A 20308-nucleotide genomic window follows, 5' to 3' on the forward strand; every position below is an offset into this window, starting at 1 on the left:
TTAGAAACTCAAAATAGTCAGAGAAGACAAGAAACACCATAAAAACACCACCAGGGGGCTTAATGAAGTTCTAACAACCTCATAGACACATGAAAGACAGAAAAAGTGCAAAACCATGGCACACCTCTTTAAAATACAATAACATTAAAACACAGCAGATCTACAAGCGCACCGTCACATTGTTGTGTTGTTGTGAGCTTGTAGATCTGCTATTCTTTTGCTATGTTTTAAATATGTCTGGATTGGTTAAATATTGATATTATTAACACAGAACACAGACTAAGTGATGAATGAAATGAGGATATTATCATTTTGTTACAAAGTTGTAACTGTGAGAGTTTAACCAAATGTAACCGAATGGGTCCATTTGGTTACACTCACAGTTACCACTAACCAAAATCTAACCAAATGGACCCTGCAGGGTCCATTTGGTTACATTTGGTTACACTCTCACAGTTACAACCTTGGATACTTTTATTAGTGTCAATATTGTTTGGATTCATCAATATTCATGAGCCTGTTTGAGCATGAATATTCACAGCAGATAATTGTAGAAAAGCTGTGAAAGTATCACTGAGACTAAGTGAAACTGTTTAAGTTTATTTTTAATACTTTTTTAGTAATAATTATATAACGTTATGTTGTAGCAGAGAGACACACAGGGTTACACAAAACAACACATTGATCATTTAGTCATTATTATAATAAATGTATGACTTTGAGTCACATGATTCTATAGGTCACCCGGGTGTGTGTGACACCGTGTTCGGGATATTATCCTGAACACGTGTCACACACACCCGGGTGACCCTATAGAATTATGTGACTCTAAAGTCATTCAAATCAACCACAGCTTTACATTAAAATGATGCAGACATAATTAATCCATTACTAGATACTATCCGATATGAACATTCATTATAATGAGTACTTTTACTTTTGGTACTGTATGTATACGCATTTTGACACCAATAGACTACTGTTGTATGTATGTATATAAATATATCATATTTAATGTTTTTGCTGACATAATCTGAAGTTGCAACACACTGACTGACTGCAGCTTCCTCTGTCAAAGTAAAAGTACTTTAAAAGTGTACCTGAGTATATTATGTCTGCATACAGGCTACTTGAGTAAATGTACTTAGTTACCAGTGATATTTTTGGTACTTTAGTACTTTAGTATAATGTTGATAAATCAAGACAGCTGTTAATCAGTCAAGTCTTGTATTCAATTATTTCACTTGAGTAAAAAAGTACATTTGCCTCTAAGATGTAGTGGAGTAGAAGTATAAAGTATTGAAAATTGGAAATACGCCAGAAAGTAAAAAAAGAAAAATACCTCAAATTTTTGTTCAAGTCATTTTTCAATACTTTTATACTTCTACTCCACTACATCTCAGAGGTAAATATCGTACTTTTTACTCCACTACAAGTATTCATAAACTTTAGTTTCTAGTGACTTTGTATTTAGATTATTCGAATAAAACATATCTAGGCTTATGTTTAAATACAATTAATCCTTATTTCATACTTATATTCACAAATATCCGATCTACAAGCTGTCAAAGTATAAAAAAAATGGAAATACTCCAGTAAAGTAAAACTTCCTCAAAAACGGTACATTTACTCAGAGTAAAAGAGTAAAAGTACTTGAAGGTTTTTCTGCTGACAGCTTCCTGAGTCACATGACTCCCGGATCCAAAGTCCCGCTGGCATCATGACGTCATCATTAAGACACACACAGACCGGAATTTCTCCACTGGACCTTCAGAATAAAAGCTTTGGCTCAGATATAAATAAACACAACGAGACGTAAAACAGCGCCAGGATGTTTTTAATAAAAGCTTCAGATCATTAAATAGGATTATTAAAATATAATATAAACTGATAATATTATTTGTATTTGGAATAGTCATACTGTAGTTTTATTTTGAAATCCACCAAAGGAACGCAGTGTGAATAAAGTGTGATTTGATGGGAAAGTTTATTCCATTAAAACAATCTGTCTGTCTCTCTGTCGGTCTGTCTCTCTGTCTGTCTGTCTCTCTGATGGGCAGACTAACTAACCAACTAACTGACTCGACTGAACAAACAAATGCAAAACAAACCTTTCTCTTTGCAGCCTCAGAGGATCAATAATACATCAATAGATCAACTTGGATCACAGATCCTCTGGATCAATACTATTAAATCCTGATCTTTTGTGCTGAGGCTGCAGAGATAAAGATACAACACTTTGATGAAGATGATGAGTGACTCAAACATCATTCCAGAGGATGCATCTTCTTCACCAGAACAAACCAACGAGAAGGAATCATCTGAATCATCTGATAAGGTTATTGATCATAAAGCAGAGGATCAATCATGTGAGAAGATCTGTTCTGTTTCCAATGGAGGAAACACAGCTGCAAGCAAAGAGGTAAAAACTATTCATATTACATTTATAAACTATTTTCACCTCAGCTTCTAATCTAAACTAAACTCACCATCAGTGTTCATTTAGCTCTGAGAGTGTTAACCTAATGTAACACAATGTAACCAAATGGACCCGACAGGCCAGGGTCCATTTGGTTACATTTGGTTACATTTGGTTACATTTGGTTACATTTGGTTACATTTGGGTACACTTGGCCATATGGTTCACATGACGCTCGTCTGTCACGAGCGTCATGGCGCTACTTGTTGCTGTTTTTTTGAAACTCTTACATTTACAGCCCGTACATCTACATAAATATTTCAAATATAAAGTGCTGACCACACGGCCATGGACGTAACAATTTGATACGCCTGAATATAAGTACCCGTATCTTCCGTATTGTTCTATAAAAAAGCATTTGAATCCCATTGGTGGCCATTTTCTATTTTTAAAAAGAATGTATCAGAGTGCAATACACCTCCCAACTGATAGGGGCGCGTACTTGAAAGCATATGGAGAAAATGGTCAGCGATCGGATTAAAACGCTTTTTATTGAACAATACAGAAGATACGGGTAATTAGACACGGGCGCTTTAACTTGTTACATCCATGGCCGTGAGGTCAGTACTTTATATTAGAAATGTGAATGTTTATGTAGATGTACGGGTTGTAAGTGTAACATTTTCAAAAAACGGGAACAAGTAGCGCCATGACTGTCATGGTATGACATCATGTTTCAGAGCTAGACCTCTCAGTTACAACTGGAAAACGACCTTCTATATTAGTTTGGTAACAAGATGGTGGGTTTAGGGACATCTGGTTATATATAATATATCATATATACTGGTTATATATTATATATCATATATACTGGTTCTATATAATATGATATATTAGTGGTAACAGGATGGTGGGTTTAAGGGACACCTGTAACCTGAAAGCTGATTGTATGACATCCTGTATAGTAGTGTGTATATCTATCTGCCTTATATTTCATCATGATTTGTGTGCATGGGGTTCTCATCTTAAACAAGCTTAGTGCTTAATGAGAGTTCCAGTTTAGTAGACCTTGTATTGTGAATTTGTACTTCCATGTACTGTTATGTACTGTCATGTACTGTTCTCATGTCTTACTAAATAAACTACATCAATCAATCAATCAATCAATCAATCAATCTGGACACCTCCATGATAAATTGGCTATTTTGTCCCAAATGTTAAAATATAAAATATTTGGTCTTAAGTCATTTAAAGTATACATGATTAGAACATGATTAGAACATGATTAGAACATGATTAGAACATGTTGACCATTTAGCTCTAATATTTCTACAATTTCTACAAAACCTGTTTATCCAGTCATTTTGGGGCATAAACAAGAAGATGAAGGATAGTATTAAAGGTAGTGTAAGTGATTTGCAAAGTTTCAAATAATTGCAAAATGGGTCTATGTTCTGATAGTGCTCGTTACTATAGAGTGTCCTGTCCATATAAAGAGTCTCCATGTCTCTCCAGCTCTTTATAAAACAGAAAATGTATTTTGTAGTTTCTTTTTTTTTTTTGTAGTTTCATTTCCAATTTTATCCAACCAGGACAGAGAACTCAATCAGGATATAGATTAAACAAGTGAAATTGGAAGTGATGACACTAAGAAATGAGCATGCAAAATTAGAACTGAAAACTATACAAATTAAGCTTAAAAATGGGTACTTTCTCCTGATTGGCTGAGAGTTTGACACCTACCGAAAAATGTATTTTCTGTTTATTAAAGAGCTGGAGAGACGGGGAGACTCCTGTTACTGAACAAACACTCTATAGCAATGATTACTATCAGAATATAGTATTTTAACCTTTAAAAAAAATACTTTTTGTTTTAACCAAAAAATATCACTTACCCTACCTTTAAGTCTGATAATGATAGGCCTATGCGTGCATGTTCACATCATGTATACTTTACATTATTATTATTATTATTATTATTATTATTATGATGTACCTGCATGTTCACATCATACTTTACATAACTTACTTTTTATATTTGGGACAAAATAGCCATTTTCTCATGGAGGTCCAGATGTCTCTAGTGCCGTCTGTCCTGTATCCATTGTTTTGATATTATGATATTCATGTTTGTGTGAATATTCTGTCCAGATAATTGGAGGAAAGTGACGAGGTTGTTGCACTAATGAGTCACTGAAATATTAAGAAATAGGCATATAGATTTATAGATTTAAGTTTAAGTTTATCAATAATCACCCGATTGATTTGTCTTTCTGAGTTGATCACGTTCTCAGAGACACAGAGCTCACATAAAACAATTTAATTTTTTATTTTTATTTTTTTGTTTAGAGTAATAATAATAATAATAATAATAATAATAATATGTTGCAGCAGAGTGTTAAATAGATCTATATTGTGATAGTAATCATTACTATAGAGTGTTTGTTCAGTAACAGTATTAAAGGGGTATTTCACTTTCAAAAAAACTTTTTGTCATTTTATCTTCTACTCAGGCCTTTGTGAGCCCCCCAGACAGTTTTTAAGTTGCTCGATTCAGTATTTAGGCATTTGATATTCATTTTATCAGACACGCCCCCTTCCTATACAAACCCATTGTAACTTCAAACTCCATTTTAACCATGTTAGATTCATCAAAAACACCCGTCCTTGGTTCTGGTGACTCATACCGCCCCCCTAATACACGAGGGGGCCGTGTTTTTTCAATTACTTTTTTCATTTTTTTAAATGAAAAAAATAAAATACAATAAAAAAATAAAAAAAAAAAATAAAAACACGGCCCCCTCACGCATTAGGAGGGCAGGGTGAGTCACCAGAACCAAGGACGGGTGTTTTTGATGAATCTAACATGGTTAAAATGGAGTTTGAAGTTACAATGGGTTTGTATAGGAAGGGGGCGTGTCTGATAAAATGAATATCAAATATCTAAATACTGAATCGAGCAACTTAAAAACTGTCTGGGGGGCTCACAAAAGCCGGAGTAGATGACAAAATGAGCAAAAGTTTTTTTTAAAGTGAAATATCCCTTTAAATAGCTCTATATTGTGATAGTAATCATTACTATAGAGTGTTTGTTCAGTAATAGTGTTAAATAGCTCTATATTGTGATAGTAACTATAGAGTGTTTGTTAAGAGACAGACAGACAGACAGACAGACAGACAGACATAGAGGGGGTCCGTTGTGACTGTTTAGACATGGATTCATAAATAACAGTCCATAATGATCCAGTATATTAGTATTATATAAATTAGTTTAGTATATTAGTGTATTAATAAGAATATTAGAATGCAAGAAGCTAAGAATTCATGTTTGGTGCTGTAGCACCTTGTGACCAGTAGAGGGAGTCATTGTCCTTCCAGAACAACTCGGCATGCATGAGATGTATGCAGAATTCAGTGGACTTTCTGCTAGTTTATAAAAATAGAATATATATTATTATATAGTTTACAAACCTATTATATATATTATTATTTAGTTTATAAACATATTATATGTTATTATATAGTTTACAAACATATAATATATATTAGTATATAGTTTATAAAAAAATAATGAAAAAAATATATATAAATATATATATATATATATATATATATATATATATATATATATATATATATATATATATAATATATAGTTATAGTTATAAACATATAACACAAACATATCGTGTTATCTCTACCCCACAAACATACAGAAACATGTATACAAACATACAGAAACATGTATACAAACATACACAGTTTATAAACAAATAACACTAAGTACAGTTTAAGTTACATTATATTTTCTGTTTGGGAAACGCTTTAGTGTGTGTGTGTGTGTGTGTGTGTGTGTGTGTGTGTGTCTGTGAGAGTGTGTGTCATAATTATATTACATAATTGTATAAACGTTATAAAAATAATATAAATATGGATATTATATGTGTGTGTGTGGTCACAGTATTGGATAGGTCACATGTTTCAGCGTAACAGTAGGAATTGAAAGTTGGGTGGTGCTGTTCTGTTCTACTGTTAGTCATAATCAATGTGTCATGATTTTAGTATTTAATACATTGAGGAACAAACATTTCTGAACCTTCAACTCAAACCTAAATGTGAAAAATGATTCAGTCATTCTTTATTTTTTTTTTAATTGTAAAGAAAATGTACTTTTACCATAACAGAAGTGAATCTCTGTGTGACAGACAGACAGACAGACATACAGACAGACAGACAGACAGACAGACAGACAGACAGACAGACAGACAGACAGACAGACAGACAGACAGACAGACAGACAGACAGACAGACAGACAGACAGACAGACAGACAGACAGACAGACAGACAGACAGACAGACAGACAGACAGACAGACAGACAGACAGACATCTGTTGTCATGCTGTAATAATCTTTATGACCAATAGATGGCGCCTGGGTCACTGTCTGAAAACCCTTTCTGTTACAATATAATATGAGCTGTCTCTACACATACACACACACACACACACACACACACACACACACACACACACACACACACACACACACACACACACACACACACACACACACACATACACACATACACACATACACGCACACGCACAAATAGAACAATGTTCTATAGATCAAGTTCTCAAACTTGTTCATGTCAAATGATTGATATCTAATTAATTTAATACATTACATTACATTACAGTCATTTAGCAGACGCTTTTATCCAAAGAGACTTACATTAAGTACATTCAACATAGTTAGGGAACTAAACTACTAATCACCAGAAGTCTGAAGTGCATTCTCTACTAAAACAAGCAACTAAGAGCATACCTAGAGCTGAGGTAAAAGTGACATATATCAGCTTTCTACTTTATTTAAACACATGAGGATGGATCATATAGAGTAACATTAGTATCTTTTCTACAGGATGGATCATATAGAGTAACATTAGTATCTTTTCTACAGGATGGATCATATAGAGTAACATTAGTATCTTTTCTACAGGATGGATCATATAGAGTAACATTAGTATCTTTTCTACAGGATGGATCATATAGAGTAACATTAGTATCTTTTCTACAGGATGGATCATATAGAGTAACATTAGTATCTTTTCTACAGGATGGATCATATAGAGTAACATTAGTATCTTTTCTACAGGATGGATCATATAGGGTAACATTAGTATCTTTTCTACAGGATGGATCATATAGAGTAACATTAGTATCTTTTCTACAGGATGGATCATATAGGGTAACATTAGTATCTTTTCTACAGGATGGATCATTTAGAGTAACATTAGTATCTTTTCTACAGGATGGATCATATAGGGTAACATTAGTATCTTTTCTACAGGACATGGATCTTGCAGCGGTCTATGTTTCAGACGCTCAATACAACAGAAACATCTTCTTTGATACTTCACCTGAATCTGTGAGGTACAACCTGTCTGTCTGTCTGTCTGTCTGTCTGTCTGTCTGTGTAACTGTCTGTCTGTCTGTCTGTGTAACTGTCTGTCTGTCTGTCTGTCTGTCTGTATATCTGTGTAACTTTCTGTCTGTCTGACACATGATCAACGTTCAGTCAATAAACTGTGTGTGTGTGTGTGTGTGTGTGTGTGTGTGTGTGTGTGTGTGTGTGTGTGTGTGTGTGTGTGTGTGTGTGTGTGTGTGTGTGTGTGTGTGTGTGTGTGTGTGTGTGTGTGTGTGTGTGTGTGTGTGTGTGTGTGTGTGTGTGTGTGTGTGTGTGTGTGTGTGTGTGTGTCTGTCTCTCTCTAGGTTGTATATCTGGTATAATCATTGGGGTCTCCAGGTGTTGCTGTATGTTTTCATCTTATTGGATCTTTCCCTGGCTTTGTTTGAAGACCCCGCCCTCATCCCTCTGCCTCTATGGGTAAATATAAGCCCCGCCCTCATCCCTCTGCCTCTATGGGTAAATATAAGCCCCGCCCTCATCCCTCTGCCTCTATGGGTAAATATAAGCCCCGCCCTCATCCCTCTGCCTATATGGGTAAATATAAGCCCCGCCCCCATCTCTCTGCCTCTATGGGTAAATATAAGCCCCGCCCCCATCCCTCTGCCTCTATGGGTAAATATAAGCCCCGCCCTCATCCCTCTGCCTCTATGGGTAAATATAAGCCCCGCCCCCATCCCTCTGCCTCTATGGGTAAATATAAGCCCCGCCCCCATCCCTCTGCCTCTATAGGTAAATATAAGCCCCGCCCCCATCCCTCTGCCTCTATAGGTAAATATAAGCCCCGCCCCCATCCCTCTGCCTCTATGGGTAAATATAAGCCCCGCCCTCATCCCTCTGCCTCTATAGGTAAATATAAGAACTGTTCCAGAAATAAACAAATGAGCCTCGTGATTTTACTGATAAAGATATGAGACAGTCCAACTGTGTTAAAGGCCAAGTCCACTGTGGTAGAGCTCTGGGTTGTGTAGTTACCTTGTCATGATGGAACACTAAAGGTGAACAAGAAATCTAAAATAATTGCTCCATTGATTAGAAATTGATCATTCTAAATATGCTCCTCATTGACTTACATTGTGGTGAAACAGATCTCAAAGTCACTCTTTTAGCACATAAACAAACACAAACAAAGCTGATTCAGACAATATAGAACATCACCAAACCCAACATTTGTTGGGCCATTCTGTCACACAAATATAGCAAAAATAGCAGATCTACAAGCTCAAAACGTGTCAGTGCGACACATTTTGAGCTTGTGATGGAACCCTGAAAAGTTACATTTTTATTTAATTTCAAATGCATTTAGTTATACTTATATTAACTTTATGAACTTAAATACAAATACATTGGACATAAAAAAGACAATAGAATGTTAATACTAGTCATTAAGCTACTAATATAGACTGATAGAGTGTGTGTGTGTTGCTAGGCGACCATGATGATTGTGTGTGTGTGTTGCTAGGCAACCATGCTCATTGTGTGTGTGCGTGTGCGTGTGTGTGTGTTGCTAGGCGACCATGCTCATAGAGTGTGTGTGTGTTGCTAGGCGACCATGCTGATTGTGTGTGTGTGTGTGTGTGTGTGTGTGTGTGTGTGTGTGTGTGTGTGTGTGTGTGTGTGTGTGTGTGTGTGTGTGTGTGTGTGTGTGTGTGTGTGTGTGTGTGTGTGTGTGTGTGTGTGTGTGTGTGTGTGTGTGTTGCTAGGCGACCATGCTGATAGAGTGTGTGTGTGTGTGTGTTGCTAGGCGACCATGCTGATAGAGTGTGTGTGTGTGTGTGTTGCTAGGCGACCATGCTGATAGAGTGTGTGTGTGTGTGTGTGTGTGTGTGTGTGTGTGTTGCTAGGCGACCATGCTGATAGAGTGTGTGTATGTGTGTTGCTAGGCGACCATGCTGATAGAGTGTGTGTGTGTGTGTGTTGCTAGGCGACCATGCTGATAGAGTGTGTGTGTGTGTGTGTGTGTGTGTGTGTGTGTGTGTGTTGCTAGGCGACCATGCTGATAGTGTGTGTGTGTGTGTGTGTGTGTGTGTGTGTGTGTGTGTGTGTGTTGCTAGGCGACCATGCTGATAGTGTGTGTGTGTGTGTGTGTGTGTGTGTGTGTGTGTGTGTGTGTGTGTTGCTAGGCGACCATGCTGATAGAGTGTGTGTGTGTGTGTGTGTGTTGCTAGGCGACCATGCTGATAGTGTGTGTGTGTGTGTGTGTGTGTGTGTGTGTGTGTGTGTTGCTAGGCGACCATGCTGATAGAGTGTGTGTGTGTGGTGGTCTTCTCGCTGCGTCTCGGTCACTATGCCCGGGTGGTCCACCGAGACAAGTTCTGGAAGGACCCCAAAAACATCTTCATCATCGTCATCCTCACGGTAGGATAGTTTCACCATCTTCATGATGTTAGAGTTATAGAGGTTTAATCATTTATCATCATGATGTTAGAGTTAATGTTTTCATCTTAATGTTTTCATCATTACGGCTGTTTGGAATCAAACTCGACTAAAACTACAGTTGATTTAGAAGTTTTATCTAAAAGATCTAAAACGTATGTTGGCCGTGATAGTGTCGCAATGCCTGATTTATACTTCTGTCTGTCTGTCTGTCTGTCTGTCTGTCTGTCTGTCTGTCTGTCTGTCTGTCTGTCTGTCTCTCTAGCTCACCCTAGTGGACATGGTGATATATGTATCTCTCTGTGTCTCTAGCTCACCCTAGTGGACATGGTGATATATGTATCTCTCTGTGTCTCTAGCTCACCCTAGTGGACATGGTGATATATGCATCTCTCTGTGTCTCTCTAGCTCACCCTAGTGGACATGGTGATATATGCATCTCTCTGTGTCTCTAGCTCACCCTAGTGGACATGGTGATATATGTATCTCTCTGTGTCTCTAGCTCACCCTAGTGGACATGGTGATATATGCATCTCTCTGTGTCTCTAGCTCACCCTAGTGGACATGGTGATATATGCATCTCTCTGTCTCTCTAGCTCACCCTAGTGGACATGGTGATATATGCATCTCTCTGTCTCTCTAGCTCACCCTAGTGGACATGGTGATCTATGCATCTCTCTGTCTCTCTAGCTCACCCTAGTGGACATGGTGATATATGCATCTCTCTGTGTCTCTAGCTCACCCTAGTGGACATGGTGATATATGTATCTCTCTGTGTCTCTAGCTCACCCTAGTGGACATGGTGATATATGCATCTCTCTGTGTCTCTAGCTCACCCTAGTGGACATGGTGATATATGCATCTCTCTGTCTCTCTAGCTCACCCTAGTGGACATGGTGATATATGCATCTCTCTGTCTCTCTAGCTCACCCTAGTGGACATGGTGATCTATGCATCTCTCTGTCTCTCTAGCTCACCCTAGTGGACATGGTGATATATGCATCTCTCTGTGTCTCTAGCTCACCCTAGTGGACATGGTGATATATGCATCTCTCTGTGTCTCTCTAGCTCACCCTAGTGGACATGGTGATATATGCATCTCTCTGTGTCTCTCTAGCTCACCCTAGTGGACATGGTGATATATGCATCTCTCTGTCTCTCTAGCTCACCCTAGTGGACATGGTGATATATGCATCTCTCTGTGTCTCTAGCTCACCCTAGTGGACATGGTGATATATGCATCTCTCTGTCTCTCTAGCTCACCCTAGTGGACATGGTGATATATGCATCTCTCTGTGTCTCTCTAGCTCACCCTAGTGGACATGGTGATATATGCATCTCTCTGTGTCTCTCTAGCTCACCCTAGTGGACATGGTGATATATGCATCTCTCTGTGTCTCTCTAGCTCACCCTAGTGGACATGGTGATATATGCATCTCTCTGTGTCTCTCTAGCTCACCCTAGTGGACATGGTGATATATGTATCTCTCTGTGTCTCTCTAGCTCACCCTAGTGGACATGGTGATATATGCATCTCTCTGTGTCTCTCTAGCTCACCCTAGTGGACATGGTGATATATGCATCTCTCTGTGTCTCTAGCTCACCCTAGTGGACATGGTGATATATGCATCTCTCTGTGTCTCTAGCTCACCCTAGTGGACATGGTGATATATGTATCTCTCTGTGTCTCTCTAGCTCACCCTAGTGGACATGGTGATATATGCATCTCTCTGTGTCTCTAGCTCACCCTAGTGGACATGGTGATATATGCATCTCTCTGTGTCTCTCTAGCTCACCCTAGTGGACATGGTGATATATGCATCTCTCTGTGTCTCTAGCTCACCCTAGTGGACATGGTGATATATGCATCTCTCTGTGTCTCTAGCTCACCCTAGTGGACATGGTGATATATGCATCTCTCTGTGTCTCTCTAGCTCACCCTAGTGGACATGGTGATATATGCATCTCTCTGTGTCTCTCTAGCTCACCCTAGTGGACATGGTGATATATGTATCTCTCTGTGTCTCTCTAGCTCACCCTAGTGGACATGGTGATATATGCATCTCTCTGTGTCTCTCTAGCTCACCCTAGTGGACATGGTGATATATGCATCTCTCTGTGTCTCTCTAGCTCACCCTAGTGGACATGGTGATATATGCATCTCTCTGTGTCTCTAGCTCACCCTAGTGGACATGGTGATATATGCATCTCTCTGTGTCTCTAGCTCACCCTAGTGGACATGGTGATATATGCATCTCTCTGTGTCTCTCTAGCTCACCCTAGTGGACATGGTGATATATGCATCTCTCTGTCTCTCTAGCTCACCCTAGTGGACATGGTGATATATGCATCTCTCTGTGTCTCTAGCTCACCCTAGTGGACATGGTGATATATGCATCTCTCTGTGTCTCTCTAGCTCACCCTAGTGGACATGGTGATATATGCATCTCTCTGTGTCTCTCTAGCTCACCCTAGTGGACATGGTGATATATGCATCTCTCTGTGTCTCTCTAGCTCACCCTAGTGGACATGGTGATATATGCATCTCTCTGTGTCTCTCTAGCTCACCCTAGTGGACATGGTGATATATGCATCTCTCTGTCTCTCTAGCTCACCCTAGTGGACATGGTGATATATGCATCTCTCTGTCTCTCTAGCTCACCCTAGTGGACATGGTGATATATGCATCTCTCTGTGTCTCTCTAGCTCACCCTAGTGGACATGGTGATATATGCATCTCTCTGTGTCTCTAGCTCACCCTAGTGGACATGGTGATATATGCATCTCTCTGTCTCTCTAGCTCACCCTAGTGGACATGGTGATATATGCATCTCTCTGTCTCTCTAGCTCACCCTAGTGGACATGGTGATATATGCATCTCTCTGTCTCTCTAGCTCACCCTAGTGGACATGGTGATATATGCATCTCTCTGTCTCTCTAGCTCACCCTAGTGGACATGGTGATATATGCATCTCTCTGTCTCTCTAGCTCACCCTAGTGGACATGGTGATATATGCATCTCTCTGTGTCTCTCTAGCTCACCCTAGTGGACATGGTGATATATGCATCTCTCTGTGTCTCTCTAGCTCACCCTAGTGGACATGGTGATATATGTATCTCTCTGTCTCTCTAGCTCACCCTAGTGGACATGGTGATATATGCATCTCTCTGTGTCTCTAGCTCACCCTAGTGGACATGGTGATATATGCATCTCTCTGTCTCTCTAGCTCACCCTAGTGGACATGGTGATATATGTATCTCTCTGTCTCTCTAGCTCACCCTAGTGGACATGGTGATATATGCATCTCTCTGTGTCTCTAGCTCACCCTAGTGGACATGGTGATATATGCATCTCTCTGTGTCTCTCTAGCTCACCCTAGTGGACATGGTGATATATGCATCTCTCTGTGTCTCTCTAGCTCACCCTAGTGGACATGGTGATATATGTATCTCTCTGTGTCTCTCTAGCTCACCCTAGTGGACATGGTGATATATGCATCTCTCTGTGTCTCTCTAGCTCACCCTAGTGGACATGGTGATATATGCATCTCTCTGTGTCTCTCTAGCTCACCCTAGTGGACATGGTGATATATGCATCTCTCTGTGTCTCTAGCTCACCCTAGTGGACATGGTGATATATGCATCTCTCTGTGTCTCTAGCTCACCCTAGTGGACATGGTGATATATGCATCTCTCTGTGTCTCTCTAGCTCACCCTAGTGGACATGGTGATATATGCATCTCTCTGTCTCTCTAGCTCACCCTAGTGGACATGGTGATATATGCATCTCTCTGTCTCTCTAGCTCACCCTAGTGGACATGGTGATATATGCATCTCTCTGTGTCTCTCTAGCTCACCCTAGTGGACATGGTGATATATGCATCTCTCTGTGTCTCTAGCTCACCCTAGTGGACATGGTGATATATGCATCTCTCTGTCTCTCTAGCTCACCCTAGTGGACATGGTGATATATGCATCTCTCTGTCTCTCTAGCTCACCCTAGTGGACATGGTGATATATGCATCTCTCTGTCTCTCTAGCTCACCCTAGTGGACATGGTGATATATGCATCTCTCTGTCTCTCTAGCTCACCCTAGTGGACATGGTGATATATGCATCTCTCTGTCTCTCTAGCTCACCCTAGTGGACATGGTGATATATGCATCTCTCTGTGTCTCTCTAGCTCACCCTAGTGGACATGGTGATATATGCATCTCTCTGTGTCTCTCTAGCTCACCCTAGTGGACATGGTGATATATGTATCTCTCTGTCTCTCTAGCTCACCCTAGTGGACATGGTGATATATGCATCTCTCTGTGTCTCTAGCTCACCCTAGTGGACATGGTGATATATGCATCTCTCTGTGTCTCTAGCTCACCCTAGTGGACATGGTGATATATGCATCTCTCTGTCTCTCTAGCTCACCCTAGTGGACATGGTGATATATGTATCTCTCTGTCTCTCTAGCTCACCCTAGTGGACATGGTGATATATGCATCTCTCTGTGTCTCTAGCTCACCCTAGTGGACATGGTGATATATGCATCTCTCTGTGTCTCTCTAGCTCACCCTAGTGGACATGGTGATATATGCATCTCTCTGTGTCTCTCTAGCTCACCCTAGTGGACATGGTGATATATGTATCTCTCTGTGTCTCTCTAGCTCACCCTAGTGGACATGGTGATATATGCATCTCTCTGTGTCTCTCTAGCTCACCCTAGTGGACATGGTGATATATGCATCTCTCTGTGTCTCTAGCTCACCCTAGTGGACATGGTGATATATGCATCTCTCTGTGTCTCTAGCTCACCCTAGTGGACATGGTGATATATGCATCTCTCTGTGTCTCTCTAGCTCACCCTAGTGGATATGGTGATATATGCATCTCTCTGTCTCTCTAGCTCACCCTAGTGGACATGGTGATATATGCATCTCTCTGTGTCTCTAGCTCACCCTAGTGGACATGGTGATATATGCATCTCTCTGTGTCTCTCTAGCTCACCCTAGTGGACATGGTGATATATGCATCTCTCTCTGTCTCTCTAGCTCACCCTAGTGGACATGGTGATATATGCATCTCTCTGTGTCTCTCTAGCTCACCCTAGTGGACATGGTGATATATGCATCTCTCTGTGTCTCTCTAGCTCACCCTAGTGGACATGGTGATATATGCATCTCTCTGTCTCTCTAGCTCACCCTAGTGGACATGGTGATATATGCATCTCTCTGTCTCTCTAGCTCACCCTAGTGGACATGGTGATATATGCATCTCTCTGTGTCTCTCTAGCTCACCCTAGTGGACATGGTGATATATGCATCTCTCTGTGTCTCTAGCTCACCCTAGTGGACATGGTGATATATGCATCTCTCTGTCTCTCTAGCTCACCCTAGTGGACATGGTGATATATGCATCTCTCTGTCTCTCTAGCTCACCCTAGTGGACATGGTGATATATGCATCTCTCTGTCTCTCTAGCTCACCCTAGTGGACATGGTGATATATGCATCTCTCTGTCTCTCTAGCTCACCCTAGTGGACATGGTGATATATGCATCTCTCTGTCTCTCTAGCTCACCCTAGTGGACATGGTGATATATGCATCTCTCTGTGTCTCTCTAGCTCACCCTAGTGGACATAGTGATATATGCATCTCTCTGTGTCTCTCTAGCTCACCCTAGTGGACATGGTGATATATGTATCTCTCTGTCTCTCTAGCTCACCCTAGTGGACATGGTGATATATGCATCTTTCTGTGTCTCTCTAGCTCACCCTAGTGGACATGGTGATATATGTATCTCTCTGTCTCTCTAGCTCACCCTAGTGGACATGGTGATATATGCATCTCTCTGTGTCTCTCTAGCTCACCCTAGTGGACATGGTGATATATGCATCTCTCTGTGTCTCTAGCTCACCCTAGTGGACATGGTGATATATGCATCTCTCTGTCTCTCTAGCTCACCCTAGTGGACATGGTGATATATGCATCTCTCTGTCTCTCTAGCTCACCCTAGTGGACATGGTGATATATGCATCTCTCTGTCTCTCTAGCTCACCCTAGTGGACATGGTGATATATGCATCTCTCTGTCTCTCTAGCTCACCCTAGTGGACATGGTGATATATGCATCTCTCTGTCTCTCTAGCTCACCCTAGTGGACATGGTGATATATGCATCTCTCTGTGTCTCTCTAGCTCACCCTAGTGGACATGGTGATATATGCATCTCTCTGTGTCTCTCTAGCTCACCCTAGTGGACATGGTGATATATGTATCTCTCTGTCTCTCTAGCTCACCCTAGTGGACATGGTGATATATGCATCTTTCTGTGTCTCTCTAGCTCACCCTAGTGGACATGGTGATATATGTATCTCTCTGTCTCTCTAGCTCACCCTAGTGGACATGGTGATATATGCATCTCTCTGTGTCTCTAGCTCACCCTAGTGGACATGGTGATATATGCATCTCTCTGTGTCTCTCTAGCTCACCCTAGTGGACATGGTGATATATGCATCTCTCTGTGTCTCTCTAGCTCACCCTAGTGGACATGGTGATATATGCATCTCTCTGTCTCTCTAGCTCACCCTAGTGGACATGGTGATATATGTATCTCTCTGTCTCTCTAGCTCACCCTAGTGGACATGGTGATATATGTATCTCTCTGTCTCTCTAGCTCACCCTAGTGGACATGGTGATATATGCATCTCTGTCTCTCTAGCTCACCCTAGTGGACATGGTGATATATGTATCTCTGTCTCTCTAGCTCACCCTAGTGGACATGGTGATATATGTATCTCTCTGTCTCTCTAGCTCACCCTAGTGGACATGGTGATATATGCATCTCTGTCTCTCTAGCTCACCCTAGTGGACATGGTGATATATGCATCTCTGTCTCTCTAGCTCACCCTAGTGGACATGGTGATATATGTATCTCTCTGTCTCTCTAGCTCACCCTAGTGGACATGGTGATATATGCATCTCTGTCTCTCTAGCTCACCCTAGTGGACATGGTGATATATGCATCTCTGTCTCTCTAGCTCACCCTAGTGGACATGGTGATATATGTATCTCTCTGTCTCTCTAGCTCACCCTAGTGGACATGGTGATATATGTATCTCTGTCTCTCTAGCTCACCCTAGTGGACATGGTGATATATGTATCTCTCTGTCTCTCTAGCTCACCCTAGTGGACATGGTGATATATGCATCTCTCTGTGTCTCTCTAGCTCACCCTAGTGGACATGGTGATATATGCATCTCTCTGTGTCTCTCTAGCTCACCCTAGTGGACATGGTGATATATGCATCTCTCTGTGTCTCTCTAGCTCACCCTAGTGGACATGGTGATATATGTATCTCTCTGTGTCTCTAGCTCACCCTAGTGGACATGGTGATATATGCATCTCTCTGTCTCTAGCTCACCCTAGTGGACATGGTGATATATGCATCTCTCTGTGTCTCTCTAGCTCACCCTAGTGGACATGGTGATATATGCATCTCTCTGTCTCTCTAGCTCACCCTAGTGGACATGGTGATATATGCATCTCTCTGTGTCTCTAGCTCACCCTAGTGGACATGGTGATATATGTATCTCTCTGTCTCTAGCTCACCCTAGTGGACATGGTGATATATGTATCTCTCTGTCTCTAGCTCACCCTAGTGGACATGGTGATATATGTATCTCTCTGTCTCTAGCTCACCCTAGTGGACATGGTGATATATGCATCTCTCTGTGTCTCTAGCTCACCCTAGTGGACATGGTGATATATGTATCTCTCTGTCTCTAGCTCACCCTAGTGGACATGGTGATATATGCATCTCTCTGTCTCTCTAGCTCACCCTAGTGGACATGGTGATATATGCATCTCTCTGTCTCTCTAGCTCACCCTAGTGGACATGGTGATATATGCAGGCTTACAGACGTCCGGCCACTCGGCGGTTCGCTGGTCGAGGGTCCTGCGTCCGCTCCTATTGGTCAACGTCACAGAGGGCCGCCAGGTAAAGTACAATATGGACCATCCAATCACAGTTTAGGTCCCTCCTCCTTTCCACTGGACTGTCAAAACACTGTTTAGACCCCTCCCTCCTCCTGTCCACTGGACCGTCCAATCACAGTTTAGATCCCTCCTCCTGTCCACTGGACCGTCCAATCACAGTTTAGGTCCCTCCTCCTTCCACTGGACTGTCAAATCACAGTTTAGACCCCTCCCTCCTCCTGTCCACTGGACCGTCCAATAACAGTTTAGATCCCTCCTCCTTCCACTGGACCGTCCAATCACAGTTTAGATCCCTCCTCCTTTTCCACTGGACCGTCCAATAACAGTTTAGATCCCTCCTCCTTCCACTGGACCGTCCAATCACAGTTTAGATCCCTCCTCCTTTCCACTGGACCGTCCAATCACAGCTTAGACCCCTCCTCCTTTCCACTGGACCGTCCAATCACAGCTTAGACCCCTCCTCCTCTCCACTGGACCGTGCAATCACAGTTTAGTGTGTGTGTGTGTGTGTGTGTGTGTGTGTGTATTTTTTTATAATGTTTGTGTGTGTATTTTTGTATAATGTATGTGTGTGTATGTTTGTTGTGTGTGTGTGTGTGTGTGTGTCTGTGTGTGTGTGTGTGTGTGTGTATGTTTGTATAATGTGTGTGTGTGTGTGTGTGTGTGTGTGTGTAATGTGTGTGTAGCTCCGTAGGGCCTTCAGGTCCATACGTAACGCTCTTCCTCAGATGGCCACAGTCTTCCTCCTCTTCATCTTCAGTGTTCTCATCTTCTCCCTCATGGCTCTGAAGCTGTTTGGGAAACGGTACGTCCAATCAGTCAGTCAGTCAAGCAATCAATCAATCAGTCAGTCAGTCAGTCAATCAATCAATCAATCCAGGAAAACCAAGGATCTGATTGGTTGAAATAGGCTCTCTAAGCTGTGCTCAAATGAGCATGAGACAGAATACCTTCTTGTTCTTAATGAAATATTAGATTGTTTTGGTTTTAAAATGAAATGTTCTTCATGTAACTGTCTGTCTGTCTGTCTGTCTGTCTGTCTGTCTGTCAGAGGTCTCACCACCATAGATGGCAGTCCATATTTCACCAACTATCTGAACATCGTGTTCCAACTCTATGTCCTGGTGACCACAGCCAATAGCCCTGACGTCATGTATGTACCTTTATCTACTCACTGTATGTAAAGACATGTATGTACCATGATCTATCTACTGTATGTATGTACCTAAATGATCTATCTACTGTATGTATGTACCTAAATGATCTATCTACTGTATGTAAATACCACCACAAATGTACATAATTAGTTTGGGCCCACCTAAGGCCCAGTCAGAACCCACTTAAAAGCCCACATGGGCAAACACAGGTGGGGCCCATGTTGATCCCACTGGCAGGCCCACTTGGGACCCATACTGTTCAGCCCACCTTGAACCCATGTGGGGCCCGCGTGGGTGTGCTGGCTGGGTTATTTAGACAGATGCTGGGTCTATTAATCTGTCTCTCTGTCTCTGTCTCTTTCTCTTTCTATTTCTCTCTCTCTCTCTCTCTCTCTCTCTCTCTCTCTCTCTCTCTCTCTCTCTCTCTCTCTCTCTCTCTCTCCCCCCCCCACTACCTCTGTGTCTGGAGCAGTTGATCTGAATTTGCACACAGCCATTCACCATTACCATGTGCACCTAACAGCGAAGCCCGTTTTTCCATTTCACCAAATCTCAGCTGTTCATTAGCATTTTTGTGCCAAAGAATGTCGCCATGGTTACGGGGCTGCCCAGCTATGGGACGAACTGCCTCCCGGGTTGCCAGATCATGTGTGCATATCCCCCCGCGGATGCGTCGACCAGGTATGGACTAGTATATATGTATGTATGTAATGTGAACATGTGTTTTCTTCCAGGATGCCAGCGTACAACCACAGCTCCTTCTTTGCAGTTTTCTTCATCCTCTACATCCTCATCAACACATATATCTTTATGTCCATCTTCCTGGCTGTGGTTTATAACAACTATAAGAAATACCTCAAGGTACTGTCTGTCTGTCTGTCTGTCTGTCTGTCTGTC

The 20308-nt window shown here is 41.4% G+C and overlaps 1 protein-coding gene across 3 annotated transcripts in view; it reads left to right on the forward strand.

The window, feature by feature from the left end:
* The first annotated feature begins 2106 nt into the window (after positions 1 to 2106).
* Positions 2107 to 20308, forward strand: part of tpcn3 (two pore segment channel 3) — a 38796-nt gene continuing 20594 nt past the window's right edge. For 2 of the 3 annotated variants that reach the window (XM_080452310.1, XM_080452311.1), the window contains exons 1-8: positions 2107 to 2422; positions 7773 to 7855; positions 8195 to 8309; positions 10119 to 10247; positions 18139 to 18255; positions 18941 to 19059; positions 19306 to 19407; positions 20146 to 20272. In XM_080452310.1, coding sequence (XP_080308436.1) covers positions 2243 to 2422; positions 7773 to 7855; positions 8195 to 8309; positions 10119 to 10247; positions 18139 to 18255; positions 18941 to 19059; positions 19306 to 19407; positions 20146 to 20272 — 972 coding nt within the window. In that variant the 5' untranslated portion in view covers positions 2107 to 2242. The remainder of the gene's footprint in view (positions 2423 to 7772; positions 7856 to 8194; positions 8310 to 10118; positions 10248 to 18138; positions 18256 to 18940; positions 19060 to 19305; positions 19408 to 20145; positions 20273 to 20308) is intronic. The other variant, XM_080452312.1, reaches the window with a different exon arrangement.

This window comes from Gymnoscopelus braueri (assembly GCF_963280865.1).
Source record: "Gymnoscopelus braueri genome assembly, chromosome: 2".
NCBI classification, from domain to species: Eukaryota; Metazoa; Chordata; class Actinopteri; order Myctophiformes; family Myctophidae; genus Gymnoscopelus; species Gymnoscopelus braueri.